The sequence below is a fragment of the Quercus robur genome, chromosome 4 (genome assembly GCF_932294415.1).
Source record: "Quercus robur chromosome 4, dhQueRobu3.1, whole genome shotgun sequence".
Taxonomy (NCBI): domain Eukaryota; kingdom Viridiplantae; phylum Streptophyta; class Magnoliopsida; order Fagales; family Fagaceae; genus Quercus; species Quercus robur.
The window spans coordinates 38488132-38514153 of NC_065537.1; the positions used below are offsets into that span (position 1 = coordinate 38488132).

The following is a 26022-nucleotide window of genomic DNA, read 5'->3' on the forward strand; positions in this document are numbered from 1 at the left end:
GCCGTCAATGGTGAGATTTAACTTTTTACCGATGGTTTGGGATTTCGGTTTGGCTAATATTGTGGGTTTTGGCTTTTCAGTTTATGCTGTATTTTCGGTTTGTCGCGGTGATGCTGCATAATTGCAGAGTGATTGGCTCGTCTTTTCAGTTTATGCTGTTTTTTCAGTTTGTCGTGGTGATGCTGCATAATTGCAGAGTGATTGGCTTGGTGATGCTGCACAATTGCCCAGTGAAGAGGAGAGGCAGAGAGGAGGAAATTGCTTTTTTTTAGGTCACTATAGTATTTTTTCATGTTGGCGTTTTAATAGTCGGATCAGTTATTTTCCATCTGTTTCTTCTATTTAAAAAAGGGAGGAGATTTTTTTTTTTTTTTTTTTCATCCATTTAAAAATGGGAGGAAACAGGAGATATAAAAACTGGAGATAAGCCCCTCCCTAAAAATATAATATTATATAGTTAAATCAAGCCTCTTGTTAATTATTATTTTTGAGATTGGCTTATTTAATAGTCAAGCCTAAACTTTAGTTTGAATTTGACAAGAACTTTTCACGAGCCGAATTCTAACAGTTCATGAACAGATCAAATGAATGGAAACCTATGAAGAGATGCTTCAAATTCTTATATGAATATTAACATTTAAGATATTCTTATTTGAATATTAACATTTTAAGATAGTATCAATGTGTTCACCATCAACCCAACAATATCCACGCTAAAAAGCACGGAGTAGTCAACGGGTGCTAACTTGATTTTGAAAGGAGGGTAGAAACTAAAAACTAGAATGGCTTCTTGACTCGGCAAGACGGGTGGCCAATTCTTGTTCCTATCTAGAAAAAGAGCAATCATCAGTTTTCTAGTAGCATGATACCCCATTTCATTCTTCTTATTCTATGACGAACTCGTCCATTGGACTTCCTCAGTTCAGTAGATACTCTGATTTTTCTTTTAAATTTGACAACAAAATCAAAGCAAAACAATAAGTGCAAGTGCGAGAAGCATCCATTAATTACACTAAGCTACCTAATTCCCTCATAAAAGAAGCATATAATCCCATGATGCAAGGAGTTGCACATCCAAGCAAAAGATGTTGAATACATTGCCATATACACAAGCACAGTTAATGGTCAACTATCTATACCCAAATCCCATGTCCAGTTCATTACCATACATCCCCTGACCCGGGCCACCAGTGGCAAAAGGCTGAATCTGTTTGGAATTTGACCTGAGCCCCATCTCGATAAGCCTCTGGATTGCCTCTGGATGATTGCTTCCACTGCCAGCATCAGGAGCTGAAATTCAACAATGAATAAATTAGAAAAAATAAGATAGACATGCAGTTTTTTTTTTTTTTTTTTTTTTTTTTTTTGACAATTAGATAATTGCAATTTGCAACAATGGGGGTGAGGGATCTAAACCCTAGCTCTCCTAATAAATAAGGGCAAGCTATGCCACTAAACTATAAGGCTCTTAGTAAAAGACATGCAATTTCTCGCATAATGCAAACATATATAACAATAATTCAAATGCAGCTGCAGTCTCAAAATTTTTATCATTGCCTTTTTTCTCCTTCCTCTAGGAGCATATCAAAGAACAAAATGGAATGGTATGAATATTTATCTTAAATGGAATGGACTGGAACAAATATGGTGTATTTTCTCTAGCGTGTTGGGACATAAAAGAAGGAATAGAAAGAAAAGAAACGTACGAGTTAAGCATTATGCTCTTCGCCTTTTATTTGCATTTTAACACAGTAAATCAACATTTCACCTCCATTTCAATGAAAGGCGAAAATGGTATTTTGCTGATGGCATCTCTTGGAAAAGAAATCATAAAAAGCTGGTCTAGTTGGCCGTCTAAATTGTCACAGTAAGGCCAATGAAGTTGAGAGGACATCAATGATTTCATGTCCACATTTACCACCATGAATAACTTCACATTTTATTTGAAAAAATTAAATTAAATGTGCATGTTCAGAGAAAGTTTTTTTTTTTTTTTTTTTTTTTTTTTGAGAATCGTTCAGGGAAAGTTTGATAAAGCTAAATTCTAAGAGGGGTCACTTTTTTTTTGATAGGTACAATAGAATTTCAACCTATGACATCAACTCCATGATAATTTCTCTTTATCATCAGAGGCCAAGACATCAATTGGATTTGGTGTAGACAGAGTTCAAACCCCAAATCTCTTGTTTGACGACAAGAGACTTTACCAGTCCAAGGGTCATACATAATGTGTTAAAATATGGTTTAGGCTGATTGAGAAGTAGAATTTTAGAATCCTACACCAAGAAAACTTTGGGATTCCAAGAGAACCCACGTTAACACAATTTGGGCTCAAATGAAACCATTGCAGTGAAATCTACCACAACCCAATCAAATTATATAAGGAAAGCAGTTAGCCATGGTAAAAATTAAAAAGCAAGAAACAACGTGAAAAATCGCATACAAAGACCGATAGAGGAGTGAGAGATTTACCTGGTGGTGGCATTCCAAGACCAGCAAAGTTTGGCTGCCGGTGACTAAAAGGAAAGCCTTGCAGTGGGTTCATTTCAGGCATAAAATTGTTCATCTGATTGTTGACATGAGGAGGCAGAGGTGCACCCCTGTTTGGTGGAGCTGGCATGGGTGAACTCCTGGGAAATCCTTGAAGCAGGTGAGGTGGAGGAAAGTTTCCAGACATGTGCATCTGTTGCAGCATAGGGTGATGACTGGGGGGATCAAGCCCACTCAATCCAGTGCTGGGGTGATGGAAAGGAGGACGAAGCATATTTGCAGGAAATTGACGATTTGGTGGAGGATCATGATGGATGATTCCCTCAGGGGCCATAAATTTCATTTGGGCATTAATATTGGAAGGATGAGAATCTAACTGATGGAACAGCGGTCCCAAATGATTAGAATGAGGAGGGTGAAGCCGTGGAGAAGATGGTTGAACACTCAGACCCTGATAAGGAATATCAGGCTCCCTCAGATCATAAGGGCCACGAAGAAAGGGTTGACCTTCTTGACCTCCCATAAAAGATCTCTCGTCTTTGAAGATAGAATTGAAAGCTAGTTTTTCAGCAATGCCAACTTGAGTGTTTGGGGAGGGTGACACTTCAGTTTTAGCTATATTCCCGGCAGTCGCATACTTTTGAAGGCTCAAAGGATCATTTACCATAATCAAGCTATCCTCTTCAGGAAGCCGAAGATCAACAGGCCCATCAAAGCCACCAAGCTTAGACTTTAAGCCAGTTCGAAGCTGTGATGAATCCAGTTCAGTTTGAGGATCATCAAAACCTAACCATCGCTCTTCAGTCATTACCGGTTTGGTTTGCACTCTTTGCTTGGAGGTTAAAACACTGCTTTCATAACTAATTGTATTGGACCCAATTTCATTTGTAGGCATATGGCCATCATCCATGCCAGGAAAAGGGAACTCATGAGGCTCCAAATTATCAACTCTTGCATTCCCAACTGAGCCCCTCTGGACAGAAACAGGTGCTCCAACTGATTGCAGCTCCTTCATAAAAGCAGTCCCAAAGAGTGTTTCAAGAGTCAGAGCCTGCCCTGAATTGGAGGCATTCTCGGTATTTAACTCTTTTGAATCATGAACTGCAGAGTCAAAACTTGCTAAACTTGCTCCTTCATTGTTATGTAGTTTCTCTGAAGATTGGATTTCTAGATTTTGGGATGGTTCAATATCTTTCAGGCTTGTTCCCTTTTGTAACAATGAAAGGAGGTGCTGAGATGCACTATCATCGATTGTAGCTTTTGGCGGCTCAATCTTTTTATCAGGAATGCTCACAACTTGAATAGGTGGCTGCAAAGTTGCGACATTTTCACTAATTTCTGACAACATCGACTGCTCAAGATCTTCACAAGTAATGACAACTGGAACTGCCTGTGGTTTATTCTTGTACAGCTCAGAGTTTTCAACTATGGCCGATGTTACATTTGGTGTTGCATGCCTGTCTGCAGGTTCAGAGCTTTGAAAAGGAATATTAGGTAAAACATGGTCGGTATTCTTCACATCAGAAACCTGCAATCCACCTTTCTCACCACCAACAATCAATGAGAGCAAGTCATTCTGCCTGCTGGAGAGATCATCAACTGGTTTCTTTTCTGCAGCAACATGGAAAGAAAAATCAGAGCTTAACGCATATTATTTAACATAAATCAAAAACCAGTTTTAAGTTGTAACGTATCAAAACACTTAAAACCTGAACATTGACACTAGCATACCTTCTTCAAGAAACCAACGAGCAAACTTGGAAGATTGGGTAGCAGGAGGGATCAATGTCTCATCTACTTTACTATCATGATGCTATAAAAAAAAACAAATAAATTTATGAGAGAGATACATCAAGGTGAGGACTTTGTAGTCAAAAACAAGAATATGAGCATCCTTCCAAAAAATAGCAACAAATCTACTTTTAGAAGGATATATATATATATATATATATATGTCAACCAAAAAATAGCAACAAATACATTCTCTGGGATAAGAAGTGAAGAACCCATGCAAAGTACAGTTAAGAAAAACTGGCAAACTTGTTCAAGGCAGATAATATAGTCAAAGCTAAAATTCACTTAATAAAATTGATTTCAAATTCACTTGGGACTTAAATTAGAACCAAAAGATGTTCCACCCATTCCAACGGAGTATAATTTTGAATCAATATTCACATGATCCTCTAATTGTAATTTATGCAAGTATTTATCAGCTACTCAACAAATTTTGGTGATAGCAACGCATACCTGTATTCTATAAGTATTATTTTCATGTTAACATGGCATAGTAATATTCAATGAACCACAAATGGATTAGAAATCATCGTTTTATAAAACTACAACCTAATGTTTTATTCACATTCATGAGGGAAACAGATATCGATCAAATATCAGTCAATCAAATTAAGTACACCCATACATCAAATGTCATGGCAACAGCTGAAAGAATGCCAAGGCATGGAAGAAAGAAAATTCTGAATAAATGAAACCCACTCCCCTTGCAAGAGAAATGTATAGGGTGAGGTCATGGATTCAAGACCCACCAGGTGCATAACTTACCAATCAAAAAAAATAATTTTATTCATTTAAAAAGCCTGAAAATTTAGTTTTAAACAAATATAAGGATTGTATTGATACTGATAGTGTATTAAAATTACAGATATTTTTTCATATTTATCAACATAAAAAGGGCACAGAAGGGGCATTAAGAAAGTTCCATTAGAAATCATGATTACCTCAATGAAACTAGAGGGCCCACCACCGGTTATTGCAGCGCCAAAAATTTTATCTAGGATTGAAGTTGAGTGATTTTGATTGGATTCTCCTACTATTTTATTCCCAGTAACCTTTTCAGCATTAAGATCAATAACTTCACTTTCTGAAGCTTCAACAGCTTCTGAATGATAAGAATTCTTGTACAATTGACCATCCATGTCAGTTGTTTTACTAGATAGTGCATTTAGGTTCTTTTCACTCATATTATTTATTGACATATTAGTACTTCCGAGTTGGTGCTCAGTCAAACCCTTTTGTTCAGATGACTGTTTCTCCATTTGATTATCAGAAGTCCCATTTAACACATGGTTACCTTTGGCATGTGCAAGGCTATTCCCAAGTTCAGGATTCACAACCTACAGAAGCAACAGATGCATGTACTATTAATGAGAGGAAAAGCAAAAGATGACATCACATATGATTACATGATTCAATCATGGGTCAACATATATTTGCTATTAAAAAGAAAGAAACAATACACACACACACAAAATATATATATGCGCTAAGCCAGCACACACTAAACCTAGCAGACTGGTCAGCAAGTGGAAACTAAACCACATGATATAGCCAGACTTACGACTATTAAATGACACTGTACACAAGTGACAGGCTCATTCCTTAACAAGAATATCACCCTTTCAAAATAAATTTTCTCTTGCATTCTAAACAATACTATACAGGCCCATTCCTTAACAAGAATATCAGCCTCCCAAAAATACATTGTTCCTGCATTCTTAACAATACTATGACCTTTATATTATTACACAGATCTAATTAATGAATTTTCTAGAAAATATCTTTCATGAATATGTTAGAAAACATATAAACAAGCATGGGTGTTCAAGTCATAGCCCAGAGTTCTTCTATGGACACAACAAAATCTCAAAGCATTTTCACAACAAGCTAAGGTGTCAACCCACCATAGGTCGGAATAAAATAAAATAAAATATATATATATATATATATATTTTTACATGTTAGATGTTGTTGTGTCCCTAGACTTTTTCTAGCATATTAGAATGTATTAGGTAGCAGTTCAAAGGCTTACAGGTTTTGAAGCCCATGGCATCACAGATAGGCAAGAGAAGAGAGTGGGCGGAAGAGGAAGAAAAGAGTGATAAGCAAATCAGCAATGTCCCCTTTCCTTCCTAGAATTTTCTATAACACTCGTAATTGGAAAGTGTCAAGTGATCTTGAATTTGCATTTTATCATTACGACAAGGGTTTCCTCTTTTGAGTAATTACTGAATTTAGGTAGAATTACTCGATATTGCTACTGAGTACTGACTTTTCAGCTTCTTCCTGGTGAATTCTCAAACACTACAATATTTCCAATAAACTACAAAAGTCCAAGCACAACAAAAATTTAGGTTTAAACCTTCAATAAAGATGGAACAACACTTCCAAATCAATAGAAAAAGTAAAATGCTTACTAAAACCCCTTTATCATAAAAATATGGCAACTAAATGTTTGGATCAAATTCTTGTGACAAAAAGAAACATGCATTACCAGCCAACTTCAGTATGCACTTTTCTTATTTCCTTTTTCAAATAAATCACTTTTCCATGCATACCAATCAGATTAAAATGAAATATTGTTACCTCCACCATATGGGGATGAATTACAGACTTTGGTCCAACATTCCTTTCCACATTTGTGCTTGTAAAACCTGGAGGTACAAGTGGTCTGGATGCTGGAGTTTGTGGGGGTAAAGAAGATTTTTCAGAATCATTATTTGAGTTTTTTAATATCACAGAGTCACCAGACTCATTGCTTCTATTCAAAAGTATCTTCTCGTCTTTGGAATCCTCCATCAGTGTGGAAATGTCGAACCCATCTTTACGCTTTTCTGGATTTAACTTCTGCTTTTCTTGAAATGCTTTCTGCTGTTCCTTCCTCATTAACTCAAAGGAAGCTGAAAGGAAAGTCATCAAATTTTAAACTCGCAAACTTAGAAGAAGTAATGTAGTTACTCTCTCTCTCTCTCACACACACACGAGTTGCCTCTGCCAGTCAATCCGAATTACCTCTTCTCTTTCTTTCCTCTTCTGCTCTGTCCTCACTTGTATCCTCTGAAGAACCAAATGTTTCATCATTGAATGAGTCATTGCCCTCCCTTCGTGAATGAGGTGCTGCCTGGAGAATTTACAGTAGAAAAAAATCACATCAGGGGGAGGTTCATCTAACATGAATTACAACTGGTCTTCATTCTTTTTGCATTACATTTACTCTTAAAGGTATATAAAATCATACAGAAGCACTGTAAAAGTGCCGCATAACTCCAAATCCACAACTATAGGCATTATGGTCTGACATTTGCCTACAAATAATAGTCAAGAACATAAACAAATATGATCCTAACCTTATAAGGACGGGGTGGATGATAGGGCTCATTAGTCTTACTGAGCTGGTATTGATCATTAGCTCGTAACTTTGGAGCAGAAACTCCTGCTGCATATCCAGATGGTCTAGGAAAAGAACCACTACCAAGAAGTCCATCATGCTCAGGAACTTGCCAAGATCGCCGGGATTGGTTGCCATAACGCCTCCCAGACTCTGAATGTTGATATGAAATTATGAATAGTAAAAAGATACAACAACAAAAATATATGACAGTTGCTTATTTCAGACAAACCCACAATCTATCCAGATCTCAGCACTTAAAAAATATTCCGTGAAATCTAATGAGCATTAAATGCGAATGTTATATGCGGTAACAAGGTAGGCATAGATAAAATACACTACTAAATTATAGAATGACATTAAAACATTTGTCATAGATACCTAATTCATTTGTTTTCAAGACATACATATGAAACACACAGGCATGAAGAAGGGTGTAAACCAGGTTGATTAGGTGACAGACATCAATTGAACACCAAGGAGCATCATTCCCTACTAATCCTCTAGCAGGAAAAGACATCATCAAGGATTCAGAAAGTGCATTGAGCTTATCAAGGTTTCTGATAAGTCTCTCCATAGCAACACATAGGCCATAGTGATGCGGGAAGCCAAGGAAAGATTTGTTTTGATAGATAAAAATTAAAAAATTAAAAAAATAATAATAAAAAATAAAAACGCTCATCAAGTACATGGGAGTATACAAGAGGAAAGAGCTCACAAAAACAAAGACAAAACAAGAAAAAACAGAACAGTTAACTAGAACCCAGGGAGTCCATGAAATTGAAGGGTTCTTCGATCAAAGAAGTCATTGAGCATCACTCTTCAACAGCCAAAACTTCAACTTTCATCAGACAGAGCTCCTGGTTCTCAAAGCATCTTGCATTTCGTTCACACCAATGTACTCAATGGAACCACTAATGAAGCTCCCCTGCTGCCTCTCCTCCCACTTTACCCTGCCCAACTCAACAAAATTTCTTTTACTGAACACAGCATCACCCAAGAGACACCGAACAAACAAAATATCCACAAATCCTGAGCCACCGAATAGTGCAGTAATAAGTTATTCACATCCTCCACACTGCGTTTACACATGAAGCAACATTCTAGGATGATAATACCCCTATTTCTTAATCGATCGGCTGTCAAAATTATCTCGAGAACCACACACCAAACAAAGAAAGCCACCCTAGGCGGGACAGGAGTTTTCCATATACTCTTCCACTAAAACTGTGGCCCACCCCCCTGCATAAACTTGTAATAACTTTTCGCTAGGAATTCATTTTGCAATGAAGGGACCCATATCAATTTGTCCCCATCCTCCACACTGCGTTTACACATGAAGCACCATTCTAGGATGATAATACCCCTATTTCTTAATTGATTGGCTGTCAAAATTATCTCGAGAACCACACACCAAACAAAGAAAGCCACCCTGGGCAGGACAGGAGTTTTCCATATACTCTTCCATTAAAACTGTGGCCCACCCCTCCTGCAAAAACTTGTGATAACTTTTCACTGGGAATTCATTTTGCGATTAAGGGACCTATATCAATGTTCCCCCCCCCCCCCCCCCCCCCCACACCACCTGAATCTTACTGCTGTAAAGATCCCCTAATATCTGAGTCACCTCCTCTGCTTCCCAATCTAGCACTGCACAAATGAACAAAGGGTTCCAATAAACCTGGCCCTACCTTACCTCCATGTAATTTGCAATTGTTGCATTTCAATCCCTGGCAATAAGATACAAAGCTGGATACTGATCCTTCTTAGCATCCTCCCCATGCCATACTTCATGCCAAAAGGACTCTAATGCCATCACCTACATCACAACAAATAAAACGAGAAAATCAAACCTACCCTCTCCAGATGTGTTTCAATAAACTCACTCCATGAGACCCCTCACCTCTCCCAAGCACCAGGGGCTGGATCCATATTTCACATCCACCGCCTGACACCATAAAGCCACCTCTTTGATCCATAATGCCACAACCACTTGCTCAAAAAAGCTAGATTGAAAAGACAAAACTCTTAATTCGCAAACCCCCTTGACTAACAAGGGTGCAACAAGATCTCCAAGTCTCCAACCCACTGAATGAAATTTAGGGCTCATTTGGTTTAGGGTTGTCTCAATTTTCATAACTCAGTACTCAGTTTTCATAACTCAAACTCAAAACCCATAACTCATAACCCAAACTCCACTATCACTCAAAAAATCCAACACTTTTGTTTGGTCACAAACTCAGTCATATATCTCAGTTTTTAACTCCAATTTTTGACAAAATGGTGGACCCACCCACTGACACTACACAGAAGGTTATGGTTGCTACCCGCGTCCCTTTTCTTTTCTACTCTTCATCCTCTCTCATATTCTCCCATCAAAAAACCCATAAAATGCAGAGTAGCCGATACTCCCAAACCCAGCTCCACCACCACCAACGGCAAAAACCCAGAAACCCACAACCACAACCTCCACCAAAAATTCTGAATGAATCAAAAATCCAAACCCACCAATAGCCCTCAACCAAAACCACAACCTCCACCAAAAAATCCAAACGAATGCACAGAAAACCCACAACCACAAGCTCCACCACAGCCCAAGCCTCAAACCACAACCACAACAAAAAACCCAAACTCAAATCCTTAGATCGAAGACCCAAATCCTTAGATTGGAGACCCAAATCACGAAAATACGAAATTAAGGAGAGAGATGAACCGATCTAGCAAAGGGGAGGAGAGAGGGAGAGAGAAAATGCTCACCAAAACTCAAGAGAGAGAAAATGATCTAGCAAAGGGGAAGAGAGAGAGCTCAAGCCGGAGTGAATGAGGCTGAGCTTGAACCAATCTAGGCTGCTTGAATCGAGAGACTTGATTGAGAGCCATCTCACGGTGGCTCGTGGTGGTTTATGGAGGAGCAATGGAGGTTTGGTGAGGAGAGAGCTCTAGGCAGAAGAAAAAATGGAAGGGGAGGAGAGACAACAGGCTGGAGAAAAAGAAATGAGGTCAAACTAATTTTTGGAGAGAGACTTTATGTGATGGGACAAGTCATATGGGAGGGTCCCATTATTTGCTTAATTTTACAAAAATGCCACTGAAACTCAATTCTCAAAAACTGAAAACATCAAAAATTTGTTTTCAGTTTCCACAACTCAAACTCATTTTTTTTTTAGTATTATGGAAATTGAGTTAAGAAATTGATCCAAACAAACAAAGTTGGTGTGGGGCCCACAATTTGGAAAATGAGTGATGAAAACTGAAAATTGGTGATGAAAACCCATAAACCAAACAAGCTCTTAAACTCCTCACCCATGCAACCCCAAAGGAAATCTCTCTAGAGTATCTCCATTTGATTTGCCACACCCACTGGAAGAGAAAACAAAGACATAAAACAAGTGGGGAGGCTTGATAAAGTACTTTTAATGAGAGTGGTGCAGCCCCCTTTTGACAAATACAATTTCTTCCATCCGGCCAATCTCCATTGCATACAATCTAATATAGGATCCCAAATGGATTTCGTTTTAAAAGCTACTCCTAATGGAAGCCCCAAGTGCTTCAAAGGGAGAGTTTATACTTGACATCCAAGATTACCCACGAAATCATCAATATTCAAAACCTCCCGACTAACACAATTTCAAATTTACCCAGATTTATCCTCAACCTATGACACTGCCTCAAAGCAATTCTGTAGAATTGGCCTCACAGAAAACAAGAGTATCATCTGCATAGAGGACACGAGAAATTACCAAAGATACGCCACTCAAGATATCAACAGAGACCCCGTGTATACAATCTACTGACATTGCTTTTGTAATCATTCTACTCAATACTCCATGACAAAGACAAATAAGTGAGAATTTCCCTTGTCTTTATCATGGAGTATTGAGTAGAATAATTAGTATCCTAGAGTCAAGGGAAATTTTATAATTCAAATAAGTGAGAATTCCCAAGTAATTTAAAATTAGGTTTCCTAAGTCAATTAGAATTAGGGTTCCTTACATCAATTAAAACTAGGGTTTAGTAGTCTATAATCTATATTAGCACAATAATATACTCCTATTTAAATGGTTTATTTTGATGATGAACAAAATTTCTCTTGGAATACTCCCATTGGTCTGGTGCTGGTCTGGTGTTGACTCTTAGAGGTTTTTTTTCTTTTTGCTTAGTGTTGACTCCAATCAAGCCTCGACTCCTAGGTTACCTATCCTTTATTTTCTTGCTACATCGTTTTGGTTGTGTCCTACAACACATAGGCACTCACACCTCGCACCTGTCAAAATTCTGTTCAAAAACCTTTGTGAGAGAACTTGTATAGAGAATGATTTGCCACTGTCCCTCCCAATCGCTCAATATGATCACCTAAAACTTGCTTTCTTTTTTGACAAGTCACCCAACATTTTCATTTTACATTACAACTTCAGTAAGTCTAGATACAAAAAGAGGCCAAGTAAATTCTTAAGACATCTTAGAGGCTGAGTTTTGAAAAGATGATAAATCTTCAATCAACTGAACACTGCAAGACATGATTAAATTTTAATAACTGATTTTTATCTTTACAACTTCGTCTATGTCTATGCTTAGTGTCATTTATTTTGTTCACAGCCAGTAATAAGCCCGGGAAAAAGAGGGTTGTGGTAAGTTGACAGTCAGTCTAAATCAGTCAGGATCCACTACAATACTCATCAGGGAGTCCCCTATTAGTGACATGCTGCATTGAACCCCAAATATAGTGAAAAGTGGGCAATGTTTAGCTAGGGTGTTCCCTTTAAGTGGCACACTACATCAGCCCTCCGGAGTAGTGAAAAATGGGCAAGAGTTCCCACACTTTGATGGACGGGTGTGGTAACGAAGCTAGTCCAAGAGAATAGGATTCATACAGGCACTTGGAATATAGGTTCTTTAATTAGAAAACTAACGGAAATAGTAGATACAATGATTCGGAAGAGCATAAACATAATATGTGAAGAGGAGACTAAGTGGACTAAGTGGGTAGGTGAGATATCTAGAGAAATTTCACATACAATATATAAAATATGGTACACTGGAAAAGATAAAATTAGAAATTGGGTAGGATAATCATAGATGAAAATCTTAAAAAAGAATTTGTCGAGGTTAGGAGGATTGGGGATAAATTCATGTTTACAAAACTCGACAAGGGTGTATTGACCTAGAGAAAGCATATGATAAGGTCACTACAAAGCTTATGTGGTGGGTTTTGGAAAAGAGATTCTCTAAAATATATTAAGTTGATTATGGATATGTTAACGAAGTTGTAACTAGTGTGAGAAAAAATGAAAGCATCACAAATGAGTTTCCTATCACTGTAGGTTTGCATTAAGGATTAGCATTATGTCTATATCTCTTTGCACTAGTAATGGATGAGCTCACTAAATCAATTCAAGAAGAAGTCTCTTGGCGCATGCTGTTTACTAATATAGTTATCGTGGATGAAACTAGAAATTGAATTAATGCCGAGTTAGAAATTTGGCGAAACGCTCTAGAATCAAAAGGCTTCCGATGAAGTTGGACTAAAACAAAGCACATGGAATGTAATTTTGGTAAAAGTAAAAGCATAGATGAAGGGGTAGTAAGACTCAATGGTTAAGAGGTACTAAAGAGCAAGAGCTTTCAATATCTTGAATCAATAATTCATAAAGATCGAGAGATTGAAGAGGATGTGAATCGTAGGATAAGAACATGGTGGATGAAGTGGAGAAGTGCATCAAGTGTATTGTGTAATTGTAATATACCTATTAAGTTAGAGATGGGTTCAAGTTACACCTGGTGCAACTCTATAAGAGTTACACCTTTTTTAAACCATTGATTTTCATTAGATCTAATGGTTAAAGAAAGACTAGCGTCATGTCATTAAGTCATTAAATTCTTTTCTAAAAATAAACAAAAAGTCATTAAATTCTTTCACGACCGTTGTCTTTTCTTTCTCTCTCATCTGCTTGGACCCCATGAACTCCTCCAATGGAAACACATGACTCAGTCCCAAGTAGAAGCTCCTCGCACAACCCAAATAAAAAAATAAAAAAAAAGCCATTGAATTGCCTTTTTTAATTTCTTAAATTTACTCTACTTTTCCTAACCTTTTTCAATCTTGTAATCCATCAGGTAGTTCGCCAAATAAACAAATGGCCTACAAATATTTGCCAAATGATTCTAAATAATCATTGTACATGTAATCAATTAGAATGTAATTAGCCTCTTCATCATGTTGGTTTTAACCATTGTGGACCATCTTGTTTGTCTAAATTCCTTCCTTCATAATTCCAGACCTGCCTTTAAGAAATTGACTGTTCCTTTACATGCTCTTTTGGGTCTTCAATAAATGCCACTTTATAGGAAAATTAGAGTAAATTTAAGAAACAAGGAATTAGGTACAGGTGTTTAGGTTTTTAGGCTGAAAAGGTTAAGGTGTTATCTAGTTCTCACAGGAACACCATTACAATGTATATATGGAACCTTGGAACACCTTTTTTTATTTTGGGTTATGGGAGGAAGAGCTTCTATTTGGGACTGTGAGTTATGTGCGACCATTGGTGGAGTTAATGCAAGTCTAGGCAGATGAGAGAGAGAGAGAGAGAAAGAGAGGTGAGAGTGGAGAGTTTAATGACTTTCTGTTTATTTTAGAAAGAGAATTTAATGACTTAATGACATGACACTAGTGTTTTTTTTACAATTAGATCTCATGGAAATCAATGGTTTAAAAAATGTGTAACTCTTATAGAGTTACACCAGGTGTAACTTGAACCCATCTCATTAAGTTAAAGGAAAAATTTTATAAGACTCCTATAAGACTAACTATGCTCTATGGTACTTAATGTGGTGTTAATAAGAAACATATTCATAAAATGAATGTAGATGAAATGAAAATCTTAAGATGGATAAGTGATAATGTACAAAAAGATATGATTCAAAATGAGGAAATTTGCTTAAAAATAATGATATCCCCATTGATGGAAGATAAGGGAGCATCGCTTGAGATCGTTTGGTCATGTTCAAATGAGAGCAAAGAATACATGTCAATTATTCTTGAGTTGATTCAACTTGAGGGAGAGAGAAAAGGTAAGATGATAATAATAATAACATTAGTACTAGTAAAAAAAGGACATGTCAATTAAAGAAGTAATTGAGAGTGACTTAGGATATAATAGCATGGCAGAAGTACATGTGGCTGCCTTGATTAATCTGTTGAGGTCCTAAGGGCGGGCCCCAAAAAATTTGGGACTAAGGCTTGCTTATTGTCATTGTATTGTTACCTTTACAAACGTAGCAAGCCTTTTGCCACACTGTATTTAACATGTTAATTGGTAGTTTAGTACACAAGGAAGGAAGCTAAATATAGTTCTAAACCTATCCTTTTCACTAAAATGTTGGAGGAGATTTTCACCGACTCACCCAGACAAAATGTACAACTTAAACCATGGTGATAAAGCACCCTTTTTTTATTGGAGACTTACAAATGTACACAAGTGGTCTTGAACCCACGACCTAATTGTCCATCGCATTCTAATGAGAAGATGAAATACCATTTGAGCTAGAGCTCACTGGCTAAAATACTTTTAAAAGCACCAATATCTTATTGGCTAGTAAACATACAAGCATGATGGACTCATCAGCCACTTCTCCCACATGTAGTTTTGCAGGTTAAAGCCTACTAACTATTGGTAAGAACCATATACGGAAGGTTATCAAGGACACTTGTGCAAAAAATATCTTAATACACACACATATACGTAAGAGCAAAAATATACAAGCAGGTCCATGTTGGTACTTAACAATTAAAAATCAAAATATCAACATAAGCATAAATTAATCTAAAATCTCACCTGACGGGTCCCAATCAGATTGCGAGTCACTATCTTTATCACTCCGTGTAGACGAACGACTTTCCCATCTTCCATGGACACCACGAGAATAACTATTCAAATCCCCTCTGGTAGGTGGCGATGAACCATATTCATTACGCCTGAAACTATTGGCTGACAGGTTGCCAGAAATTCTTTGCCGATCTTGGGAAGAATCCTCAAATTCACTAAATTTTTTTTACAAAAGTATATACATATTAACAACAACGCATAACATGGTGCATAGTTAAAGCAGCAGCAATACCAGGCACTGCTAAGCAAACTAAACACAACGTTTTATCTTCATAATTTACAAATTTGGACTATGAAGACATGGATTTTTATTTGCCCATATAAAATAGGCATCTTACCTTAGAATTGATTGGTCAAACGCATTAGGCAACTTTTTGCAAACATCCAATTCACTTAATGAAATTAAAAACTCCCTCGTATATGTTTTCATCTTCCTACATGTATTAAAACAAATATAATTTGTCAAAGCTCACTAAAAATTAAAAATAAAAATAAAAACAAATGAAATATTCAATAAAGGAAAATTCCACCATTTAAAACTAGATATCGCAAAATAAATTCATTACTTTTGTGATTCGTGATTCATTTCGACTGGCTGATCCATAGAACTTTGTTCTTCAATCTCCAAGCTCATTTCTGCAAAGTTTGGTACAAACAATCTTCGAATATTCTAACAAAGGCTAAGCAGCACGCGTTGTCAACCACAGAAAAATTCGCCAACTCTAGTACAACCCCTTGCCCAATAAGCAATACCCGGATATCAAAATCACCATATGAATCACTAAAAGCACTCCCACCTCCACAAAATTTCAATAACCATCTCCATCCAACGCTAATCCAATTCCTAATTCAATATGGCACGCTCACAGGTAAAACCCTTTAAATTAATGCAAGCAAATTGCTAATCCCTGCTCATCTATCACCTTGTTATGGCATTTCCAAGCCTTAACTAATTAAAAATCAGAGTGAAATCCAAACTGCTAGCTCGAAGAGATTGATTTTCTTTTCCTTTTCTCTCTTTTCTACGATCTAGCTCAATCTACTCAGAAAACCTAAACGAACCCAAAGATTTAAAAAACCCACCTGAACTCCCTCTTTCTAAATTTACGCTATTCCCATCGATCTTCCACAGCCCTAATCCAAGAAATTCAAGCTCAAAACACAGACATGTACACAGAAAATCACTATTAGTTTTCACAAATCAGGAGCTGAATCTTTGCATAATAAAGGAAACGAACCAAGAAAATATTATCGAAAAATATTATCGAAATTCGATCAGATTAGCTCCGGATTATCGTAGCGCGGGTCGAATTCTAGGGTTTCGGTTTAAGCTATAAGCATCGAGATTAGGGTTTTGGTGTACCTGGATCACAAAGCAGAATGAGAGAGAGAGAATTACAGTAACGTGTTGTGAAAAGTGAAAATTAGGGCTTTCATCTGTGAGTTTTTTTTTTTTGAATCTCTTTCTGTTGGAAGCGATCGATGAGAGAGAGTTTCAGAGTAAGGGCAAAGATGGGGAGAGAAATGAGAGAGAGAGTGGCAGAGAGTTTCAATTCCTCACCCTGTTGCAGGAAAAAAACTTCAAATTGCTCAGAGAAAAAAATAATACTAATTACGCAATGAAGAAAAAGAAAACGCAGTCGCTTGTTTTGTTCGTGAAGAGCACGCTCCTTTTTCTTTTTACATTTTTTTTTTTTTTTGGTAATAATTCGATTGTTTTTATATTTTTTTTAGTAAACTATTTTAGGTTGAAATGCAAGAAGTACCTTTTATATTTCACAAAAATTCATTTTATTTCCTTAATTTTATTTTTGTTCATTTTAATTCTTTAAATTTTAAGTTTATACAATTAAATTTTCTCTATCAACTTTTGTTAAATGCTCCTATTAATTGTCTAAATTTTTTTTAAACAAAATTTTAAATTAAAAAATCTAATTAATAATTGAAAAATATTTATATATATATATATTTTGATAGAATTTAATAAAAATGTCTTAATTGAATAAATTTGAAACTTAAATTATTAAAATGAATGAAAATAAAGTTAAAGCTCTGAAATGAATTATAGTAAAATTTAGATGAAAAGTTTTACCGTTTAGTCAATAATTTATGATAGTTAGAAGAGAGAAAATTTGAACAAGACTCTTGACAGCATGCTCTTGTTCAACTAACATAACAATACAGTTGTTTCTTCTCAAAAAAAAAAGAAAAAGGTGCAGTTGTTTATGAACAAGTCAAGCTCGAATTCGAGAAATATAATATTTATATTCATTTATTTAACAGATAAATAAAATTCAATTTTAATTTAAACTCAAAAATTAAACGAATTAAAATCAAATATAATAATGTGTTCATAAACAAACTTGCAAGTATAAGGCTTGAATTTTTTTTAATCATAAGGCTCGGCTTTTTTTTTTTTTTAAAAAAAAAAAAAGGATTCATGTGTGGCAGTTATTGTCCCACACCCCACAGTACATTTGGGTAAGCTCATGGGTACCATCAGCTCGAATCAAAACTTGAAGACCCTGAATCCACGCACACCCCAAGCTCTATTAGTTTCTAGGACTTACTAGAAACTGCAATTACAATCCTTGTAAAAACTCAAACCTAAGATGTGGTGAAACCTCAACAGTCACCTACAGATGTATTGAAGTATGTAATATTATATGTTTATTACATCCATAAAATATACTTTTAGTTTTATATTTGGGTATACACAGTTTGATGTGGCTAATTTGGAGGGAGATTTTTCATTACACCGACCAGGTCACTTTTTCTTTAAGCATGACGATGCTACATCGCACCAATTCAAGACGGTGTTGAACTCTACTTGGTGTGATTTATAATTTTGGATTGATGAGTCGATCAACTTTTCTCTTTAAGCACGTATGCATTAATTCATAAATATAGTGTCCGTTTGGCATGATTAATTTTGCCAACTTATTTTACTATTTAGCTTATTTTTGTTACTATTCATGGGTTCCACTACACTTTTTAGTACTATTCATGGGTCCCACTACACTTTTGGTACTATTCATGAGTCTCACTATACTGTTTCAGCTAACTTTTATCTTTATCTATAGTACTTTTAACAAAAAAATTTCAATTTCAGCATAATAAGCGAATCCCAAATAAATCCATATAGTTTATTAAACATGACGAAATTAACACCGACAAATGCATACATTGATTTTTGTAACATCAAAGCATGAGTCAAATCAAGTTAAATAAAAAAATCAACTAATATTTGTAACATCAAACTCATACATAAATAGCGTTTATTAAATCTATATGCGAATGTGCAAACAGTAATTTTGTACCATGCATTTAGTTTGTTCAACCCGCACTGTTCATCAGGCCTTTTTTTTTTTTTTTTGTTTCTTTCGTCGGTTTTGTTTGTGCTTTTTTGTCTTTTCCTTTAAATATTTGTTTTTTATATGTGCATATATATACAGTTACACCGATTTAACAAATTCTTACAATATTTTTATAATTATTTAACAATCTGCACTATTTATTGGCCTTTTTTTTCTCATAGTACACCGGTTTTGCTTGTGCTCTTTTTGTCTTTTCTTTTAAATATTTATATATGCATACACAGTTACACTAACACGACACATTCTTACAATATTTTCATAATTATTAAGGTGTCAATTTTTTAAAGGCCAAAATAAAATAATAAAATAAGAAACTAAGAATTACTACCATCTAAAACACAAAAATACGTGAAGAAAAATTTTTGGATGTTAAAATTTAGTGAAAGTATTTTAGACATTATAAAATAAATATTTTAAGAATCATAAGATTTCATTAAGGTTTATCTGAGAGAATAACAATATGACATATTTGTTATTTTCCAAAATATTAAGGGAAAAATTGCTTGATTTTAAAGTTTAAGAAGTAATGCTATGTCCACAACATTTTCACAATAATTTCACAACAAATTTTATGTGGTAAGGTATTTTTTATGGATAAAAAAGTGATATCAGTAGTAGGCTCAGTTTAAAACCAATAACAACTTGTCATTTAGAATTTGTTCTAAAAATGTTATGGATGTAGCATTTCTTTCAAAAAAAATTTTAAAAAAAATATCTATTCAGATCCTAAAAATGAAGGTATTGTGAAAATGTTGTGATATTTTTTTGTATTCTTAGACTTCTTTTTTAGTATAGTCAAATTGGGTGAGCCAAATATCACAGTTTCACACACAATTTTCTTCTTTTGTCTTTTTGTTTATTTTTTTAATGCATAATTTTAAAACCAGTAATAATTTTTCACTGAAGATTTGCTATAAAAATGTTGTGGATGTAAAAAAATAAAATAATAATATCAAACTGAGACCTACCACAGTTGTAAATAAATAAAAAATATTGCGAAAATGTTGTTACATTTTGTTGTGTTCCTAGGATTATTTTTTGAGTGACATTTTGTTGTGTTCCTAGGCTTATTTTTTTGTTTAGTCAAATTTGGTGAGCCAAAATTCATATTTTTAGGCACAATTTTCTTCAATTGGCTTTTTATTTGTTTTTTTTAATACATGGTTAAAAGTGGTTAGCCAAATTTAAAATCAATATTAATTTACTACTTAGGATTTATTATGAAAATGTTGTTGATGTAACATTACTCTAAAATAAAATAATAAAATATCAGACCAGAACTCACCATAGCTAGAAATAAAGGTATTGTAAAAATATCGTAATATTTTGTTGTGTTCCTAGACTTCTTTTTTGGTTTAGTCAATTTGTTGAACCAAAATTCATTGTTTTATACGTAATTTTTTAGGTTGATTTTTTTTAACACATTGTTTCAAGTTATAAAAAAATAAAAAATAAACACATTGTTTTACACACATACACACACAAAAATTGACGAAGCAGCACTTTTCTCCTCTATGTTTGAGATAGTTTCATTCCACCCAAAACTAAAGTTGAATAATTTCCTCGTTTGTATTTTGTAAATGAGCATATACTCCTATTGTTACTTTCTTAATTAAACCCTAAAGAAATTTTATAATTCCTAAAATATTCCATTGTGCAATGTCTAAAATACTCCTACTAAATTTTAATGTCCCAAAAAATTTCTTCGTGTATTTTGAATATTATGTGGTAGACTGGTAGTCATGCTTGAAAAGTTAGAATGATGATATATGGTATTCTATTTGTTACCTAGAGAACACTACACTAATTTATTAGGTTTAAATCTTCTAGATTTATAATTTTATCTAATAGAAACTTTGATAACAAATGTCTTTTGTTATTTTGTTCTTTTTTTAATTTCTTTTCCTACTTAAAAGGGTGTTCATTAAAAATAAGTAAACTAAACATTGTAGTTAGACTTATAAAATAAGATGATAAAGAATGAAATATGAATAACAAAATCTTCATTGTATATGGTTACAAGTATTTAATTTGATGAAAATCTTCAAAAAAATTGTAGCATATATCTTCATTCATTGCGAAAAATTTAAATATTGTAGAAAGATGATGACATTCGTTATCATTTTTTGTAACATTTTTGATGAGTAGATATTACATTTAGTAAATAGGTTCTAAGAAATTGTCATAGTAAATAGATATTCAAATAGTTATTTTAAATTTAAGTACATGGTTTCATACTTTTTTAACCACAAAAAAAAATCTATATTAATTTTCTCCCTGAAGGAGTAGCACGTGTCTTGCACGTGCAACCCACACTAGTATATATAAAAAGAGCCAATCCTTATAGTTATAGTGTTTGGTTTATTCAACTCATCCTGTACTGGCCCTTTTTCTTTCTTCCTTTTTTTTTTTTTTTTTGGGGTAACATCATCAATTGAACCTTTTTTTTTTTTTTTTTTTATAGATATGTGAACTATTAGTTATCCGATTTATACACAATAAGTTAGTAACACAATAAATTGTCACAATATTTTCACAATTATTGAAGTGTTATTTCCATGTAGGTCAAAATAAAATATCATGCTAGAACCAATCGTAACTAAAAATAAAGGTATTATGAAAAAAGATATGATACATCTACAACATTTTTCACAACACTTTCATAACAAATCATAGATGGTAAATTGTTATTGGTTCTTGTAAGAACCAAATTTGAATCATTAGCCCAAGAAGGTGGATAGACTTAGGCCCAAAAAGCCCAATACAATGAATTTTTAGAGAGTGGGTTGGAAAACTGGGTTTTAACGAGCTGGACAACAAATGCAACAGGTTTAGGAGACAAGAAAATGAAGATAAATTGATTCAAACTAAAGAAAATCGTCTTCGGTACAGTCCGAGGAGATTTGTTCTTATATATTTCTTTTAAGTGTGATTACAAAGTCAATTCTTGATGGCTACAATGTTTTTCTCTTAATTTCTCCATCTCCCTTGTTCTTAGGGGTCTCTTACATTATATATCTCCCTTTCAATGATCTTGACCCTCCAATTGTTGACCATCTAGGGCACTACTTGAGTGCTTGTCCCATCGAACACCCCCTTTGACCCTCTGTGAGTTGAGGTAGCCAAGGTGGCACTGTTCAGGGATCTTCTCCACATAAATGTGGCCAAAAAGTTAGCTGCAGAGCATTCAATGCGATGGTAGCGGTTTTTCCTTAGATATTTATGAGCTTCCATCCCTCCTATACGTTCATAACGCTCGTCCCCATCGGTGGAATTTCCTGGAGGGTCACCTTGAATGATGGGATATACATTTGATCTGTGCTTTATTTATCCGAGGAGATGCTTCTCCTCGAACCACCTTCCTCTACTTTTCCACTTGCAACCTACTTATGGGACTCTAAGCTTAACACCTCTACTACTGTTTATTCATTCTCGGACCAACCAACATCCTTGGCCAAGGCCCAACACATAACTTTGGGCTCTTATCCCTACAATAGTCCTTCAAAACTCTGGTTTTTTCCCTTTTATCTGAGGAGAAAAAGTGGGGTTTTGATTTTTAAGAGTTTAAGACCATTTATTAATTTGATTTGCACACATGAGAACACTGTTTCATGCGCTTCATAACTATTCCTGACGCTTCAGAGCCCGCGTTGCGTCATTAGTTGCTCTAGGCGACACTTTATTCTCCACATCCTACGATGAGATGTAGATCTAACGGTAGGCGTTTTTTCCTTGAATTTTGAGTGGGATAACTCCCACTCAATTCCACCCTCTATATAAAGTGCCTGGAGGGTTTATTTTCTCTTTACTTTACAAATCTTCGAGCTCTCAAGAAATTCATAACTCCCAAACCTTCAAAGCTTCCCAAATTTCTAAAGTATCCAAGTCTTTTTTTTGAAAAATTCAATCCTTTAAGAAGTACTAGAAGCAACTAACGTACTCATCCTCATAAGTTTCCTCTCTTCTAGGTTATTTTCTTCTCGATTGATCTCCTTGGCCTTCTATTCTTTGTTTCTTTCCTTTGAAAATTTCTTTCGCATCCATTTAGTTTGCCTAAATGGGTAGGTTCAAGCACCTTGTAGATTCTCCGGCTGGTATGGAGGGTTTCAAGGCTAAGTATCACATTTCGCAGGGAGTAACCCTACGATATTATGCTCTCCCTGCGGTATTGTGCTTTAGACCAAATAGTCACAGATAAGAAGGAAGGGGAAGTTGTTATTCCTATGATCGCTTTCATAGAATGAGGAATAACACTTCCCATTGGTAGGGTGACCCGGGACTACCTAATCAACCACAGGTTAAGTCCTCACCAAAGCGCCCCTAACCTATTTAGGGTTTTGGGTAGCGTAGATGCTCTCAACGAGCAGATGGTTTTGGGACTCTCGTGGTATGATGTCATTCACATGTACGAGTGCCACAAACTTTCCAACACGGGATATTACCTTAAGTCCCGATCCACCACCGTTAGATTGGTATTGTATCTTCCTAAATCCAACAAAAGCATAAAGGATGACTATCTGATCACCTTCAGGGAATGACACGACAGTCTTCATTGCCCAACTCAGGAGGGAAAACTAGGTGGGGTACCCTAGGATTAGGTCCCTTGGCAAGGGATTTAGCCCTTTTAATTTTACCACCTTTCCCCTTTAACAATCTATCTTCTTTTGATAACGAGTTTTGTTGGTCTAACCATGATTTTTTTCTCGAATGTTTTTGCAGATAAAAGGCACGTTGCTCCAAGACTCAACTTGGTTAACGTTCAGGGTCTCAACACAGTACTAAGGTCAGAAATATTTATAAGCGAAGACAGGCAACTGCAAGCCGTGCACTTAATACTCGATTACGAGCCTCTATCAAACATATTCCAAGATGCGGGTCAGTCATTAAGAGCCGGAGACCCTAGACTCCGCAGAATAGACGTTTCTGTTCTCGGATTTCTTGCTCGTGAAGATATCATGCTGGCTGGGATTCCTCTTGTCCCCATTCTTCCTACAGTAGTGGCTCCGAGAGAAGAAACTGCCTCCTCGCACTTATTCCTTGAGGAGGAGATAGATAAGTTTTACCTCAAGGAAGAAGAGGATTAGGGGGCCCAAATAATTCCCATATCAGACGCCGAAGACGAACCTGACAAGTTTTCAGGTGTTTACGCCCCAATTCTCGTCGTAGTCCATTCGGATAGCTCATTCGAGGGCGAGGAGGACGAAATGGCTTTGAATCAGAGGAAGGGTCTGAGGGACATTATGGTTGAGAAGAACAAGGGGTCTACATCGAAGGAAGTTCCCAAGTCCCAAATTCCTCCCAGTCTCCCCCCTCCTCCCCCTCCTCCCACAACTGACCTCGGCCTACTCCCTATTCCTAATCTCAAGAAGAAGAGAAAAGATCAGGAGCTAGAGGAAGGGGAGGTGGTGCCTCAGAAGGGGGCTATACAGTAAAAAACTGCTAAGGACCCCAAGGATAGAAGGGCAACCTCCGCGAATAGTAAGGAGGAGCCCAATGGGGCTGAGGTGCACATTCCGCAGCACATACGGTCTCCTCGGCTAGAGGTAGATGGCGCTGCCATTCCTTGGAACTCCTCCATCAGGGGGTTCCAGAGAGGGCATTCTGCCCACATTGCTGAGGCCTTGGAGCGGCCCCTTCTCCTGCCCAAGCACATAAATGCTTTGAGGTGTGTGAGGCAGCCAAACCTCTTCTTATCCCTAAAAAGGGACCTTGCCATGGTAAGTTTACAACCACATCTTTTAATTAAGTATTAATATGTCTTCCCTCCTTTTTACATGGGGTTGCCTTATTATCTTTGTGTAGATTACCCAGAAGGTCTTTGTGTCTGAAGAATGGGTCAAGGAGGCCCGTAATGATGTTAAGAACGAGGCCCACCTCCACGTCAAGGCTGAAAAGTCCTTAAGGGCCACGAAGCAAGAGTGCAAGGAGCTGGCCTCCAAATTGATTGCCAAGGAAAGGAAAAGGAGGAGTGCTGAGGCCGGACTAAAGAACGCCCAGGTCTAAGCTGAAGACCAATGCAAGCTACTTTATCAGAATGAGATAAAGTTGGCCACCCAAAGGCAGCTGGTCCTGGAGTTGAAGTCAGACTTACAAAAGGCCAAGGAAGCAGCCCAGGCAGAGAAGGAAGCGGCAGAGGCATCAAAGCAAGCGTCCTACCTCCTCGGTATAAAGGAAACTAAGATTAGGCTAGCCGAAGAATTGGTCGAGGTATGTAGGGATTACTACAAGGTAACATGGGAGGAAGCCCTTAACCTTGCAGGAGTCCCTATGAATTCGAAGTGCTAAAAAAATTAGAACCATTGATATTGGGTGTATTATAAAGTGATGTGTTAAAATAGATAAAGTGAGTTTTTGAGAAGCTAAAAGTTAGAAAATTTTAGCTTCACCATTGTGAGTGCTCATACTTGGTCAAAGAGTGGTTAAAGCTCTTAAAAACTAAAAAAAACTATTTTTAGCAACTCATTCCACAAAAAACATACTACAACTATGGTGTTATTCTTAACAAATTTGGCAAATGAGCTACAGTAAACTACCATCTATGGCAGTCTACTGTAGCTCAAAACTTATAAAAAATAATAATTTAATATTCCTTTGGTCTTTTGTTCAATTAAAATAACCTCCCTCTCTCTCTCTCTCTCTCTCTTTGGGGTTTGTTGCTCGTTCCTATCTCTCTCTCTCACTAGTTTCTCATGGGTTTCGATTTGGGTTGTGGGTCACGGTGGTAATGTGGTGGTGAATGATGTGTTTAGGTTGTGGGTCACAGCGATGGCTAAGATTTGGTGGTGGCTGAGATTTTGTGATGGTGGTGGAAGAGGAAGGTGGCAGGGTTTTGTGATTGTGATGAAGGTTGTTTTGTGATTTGGAAGAGGAAGGTGGTGGTTGGGTTGTAGTTTTGTTTTATTTTTTTGGGGTCGGTTGTGGTTGCCACTATGGTAGAGCAGCAATGGAGGTGGTTGTGGCTAATTGCTATTGATTTTTGTGGAGGTTGTTTTTTTATTTTATTGTTTTAATGAGTTGTTTATATTATTTTAAATGAAGTAATTAAATTTTTTTTTTTTTTGATATAGGTTGTATTATAAAGTAAGATGTT

At 36.1% G+C, this 26022-nt stretch overlaps 1 protein-coding gene across 1 annotated transcript; it reads right to left on the bottom strand.

Moving 5' to 3' along the window:
* Positions 1 to 921: 921 nt before the first annotated feature.
* Positions 922 to 17132, bottom strand: LOC126721502 (uncharacterized). The gene is made up of 10 exons (XM_050424550.1): positions 16122 to 17132; positions 15894 to 15989; positions 15505 to 15710; positions 7632 to 7825; positions 7297 to 7405; positions 6871 to 7184; positions 5226 to 5621; positions 4222 to 4303; positions 2473 to 4101; positions 922 to 1290 (listed from the first exon to the last, which is right to left on the bottom strand). The coding sequence occupies exons 1-10, from the start codon at positions 16187 to 16189 to the stop codon at positions 1130 to 1132; spliced, it is 3255 nt and encodes a 1084-aa protein (XP_050280507.1). The 5' UTR covers positions 16190 to 17132; the 3' UTR covers positions 922 to 1129.
* Between the last annotated feature and the right edge of the window lie 8890 nt (positions 17133 to 26022).

Bases quoted from the DNA above. Each gene is read 5' to 3' on its own strand.
- LOC126721502 (XM_050424550.1), bottom strand. From the start codon at position 16,189: ATGAGCTTGGAGATTGAAGAACAAAGTTCTATGGATCAGCCAGTCGAA. The intron at 7,826-15,504 runs GTGAGATTTTAG...ATCAACATTCAG, and splicing joins ATCTGATTGGGACCCGTCAG to AGTCTGGGAGGCGTTATGGC. The intron at 7,185-7,296 runs GTAATTCGGATT...CTTTCCTTTCAG, and splicing joins AGAGGAAAGAAAGAGAAGAG to CTTCCTTTGAGTTAATGAGG.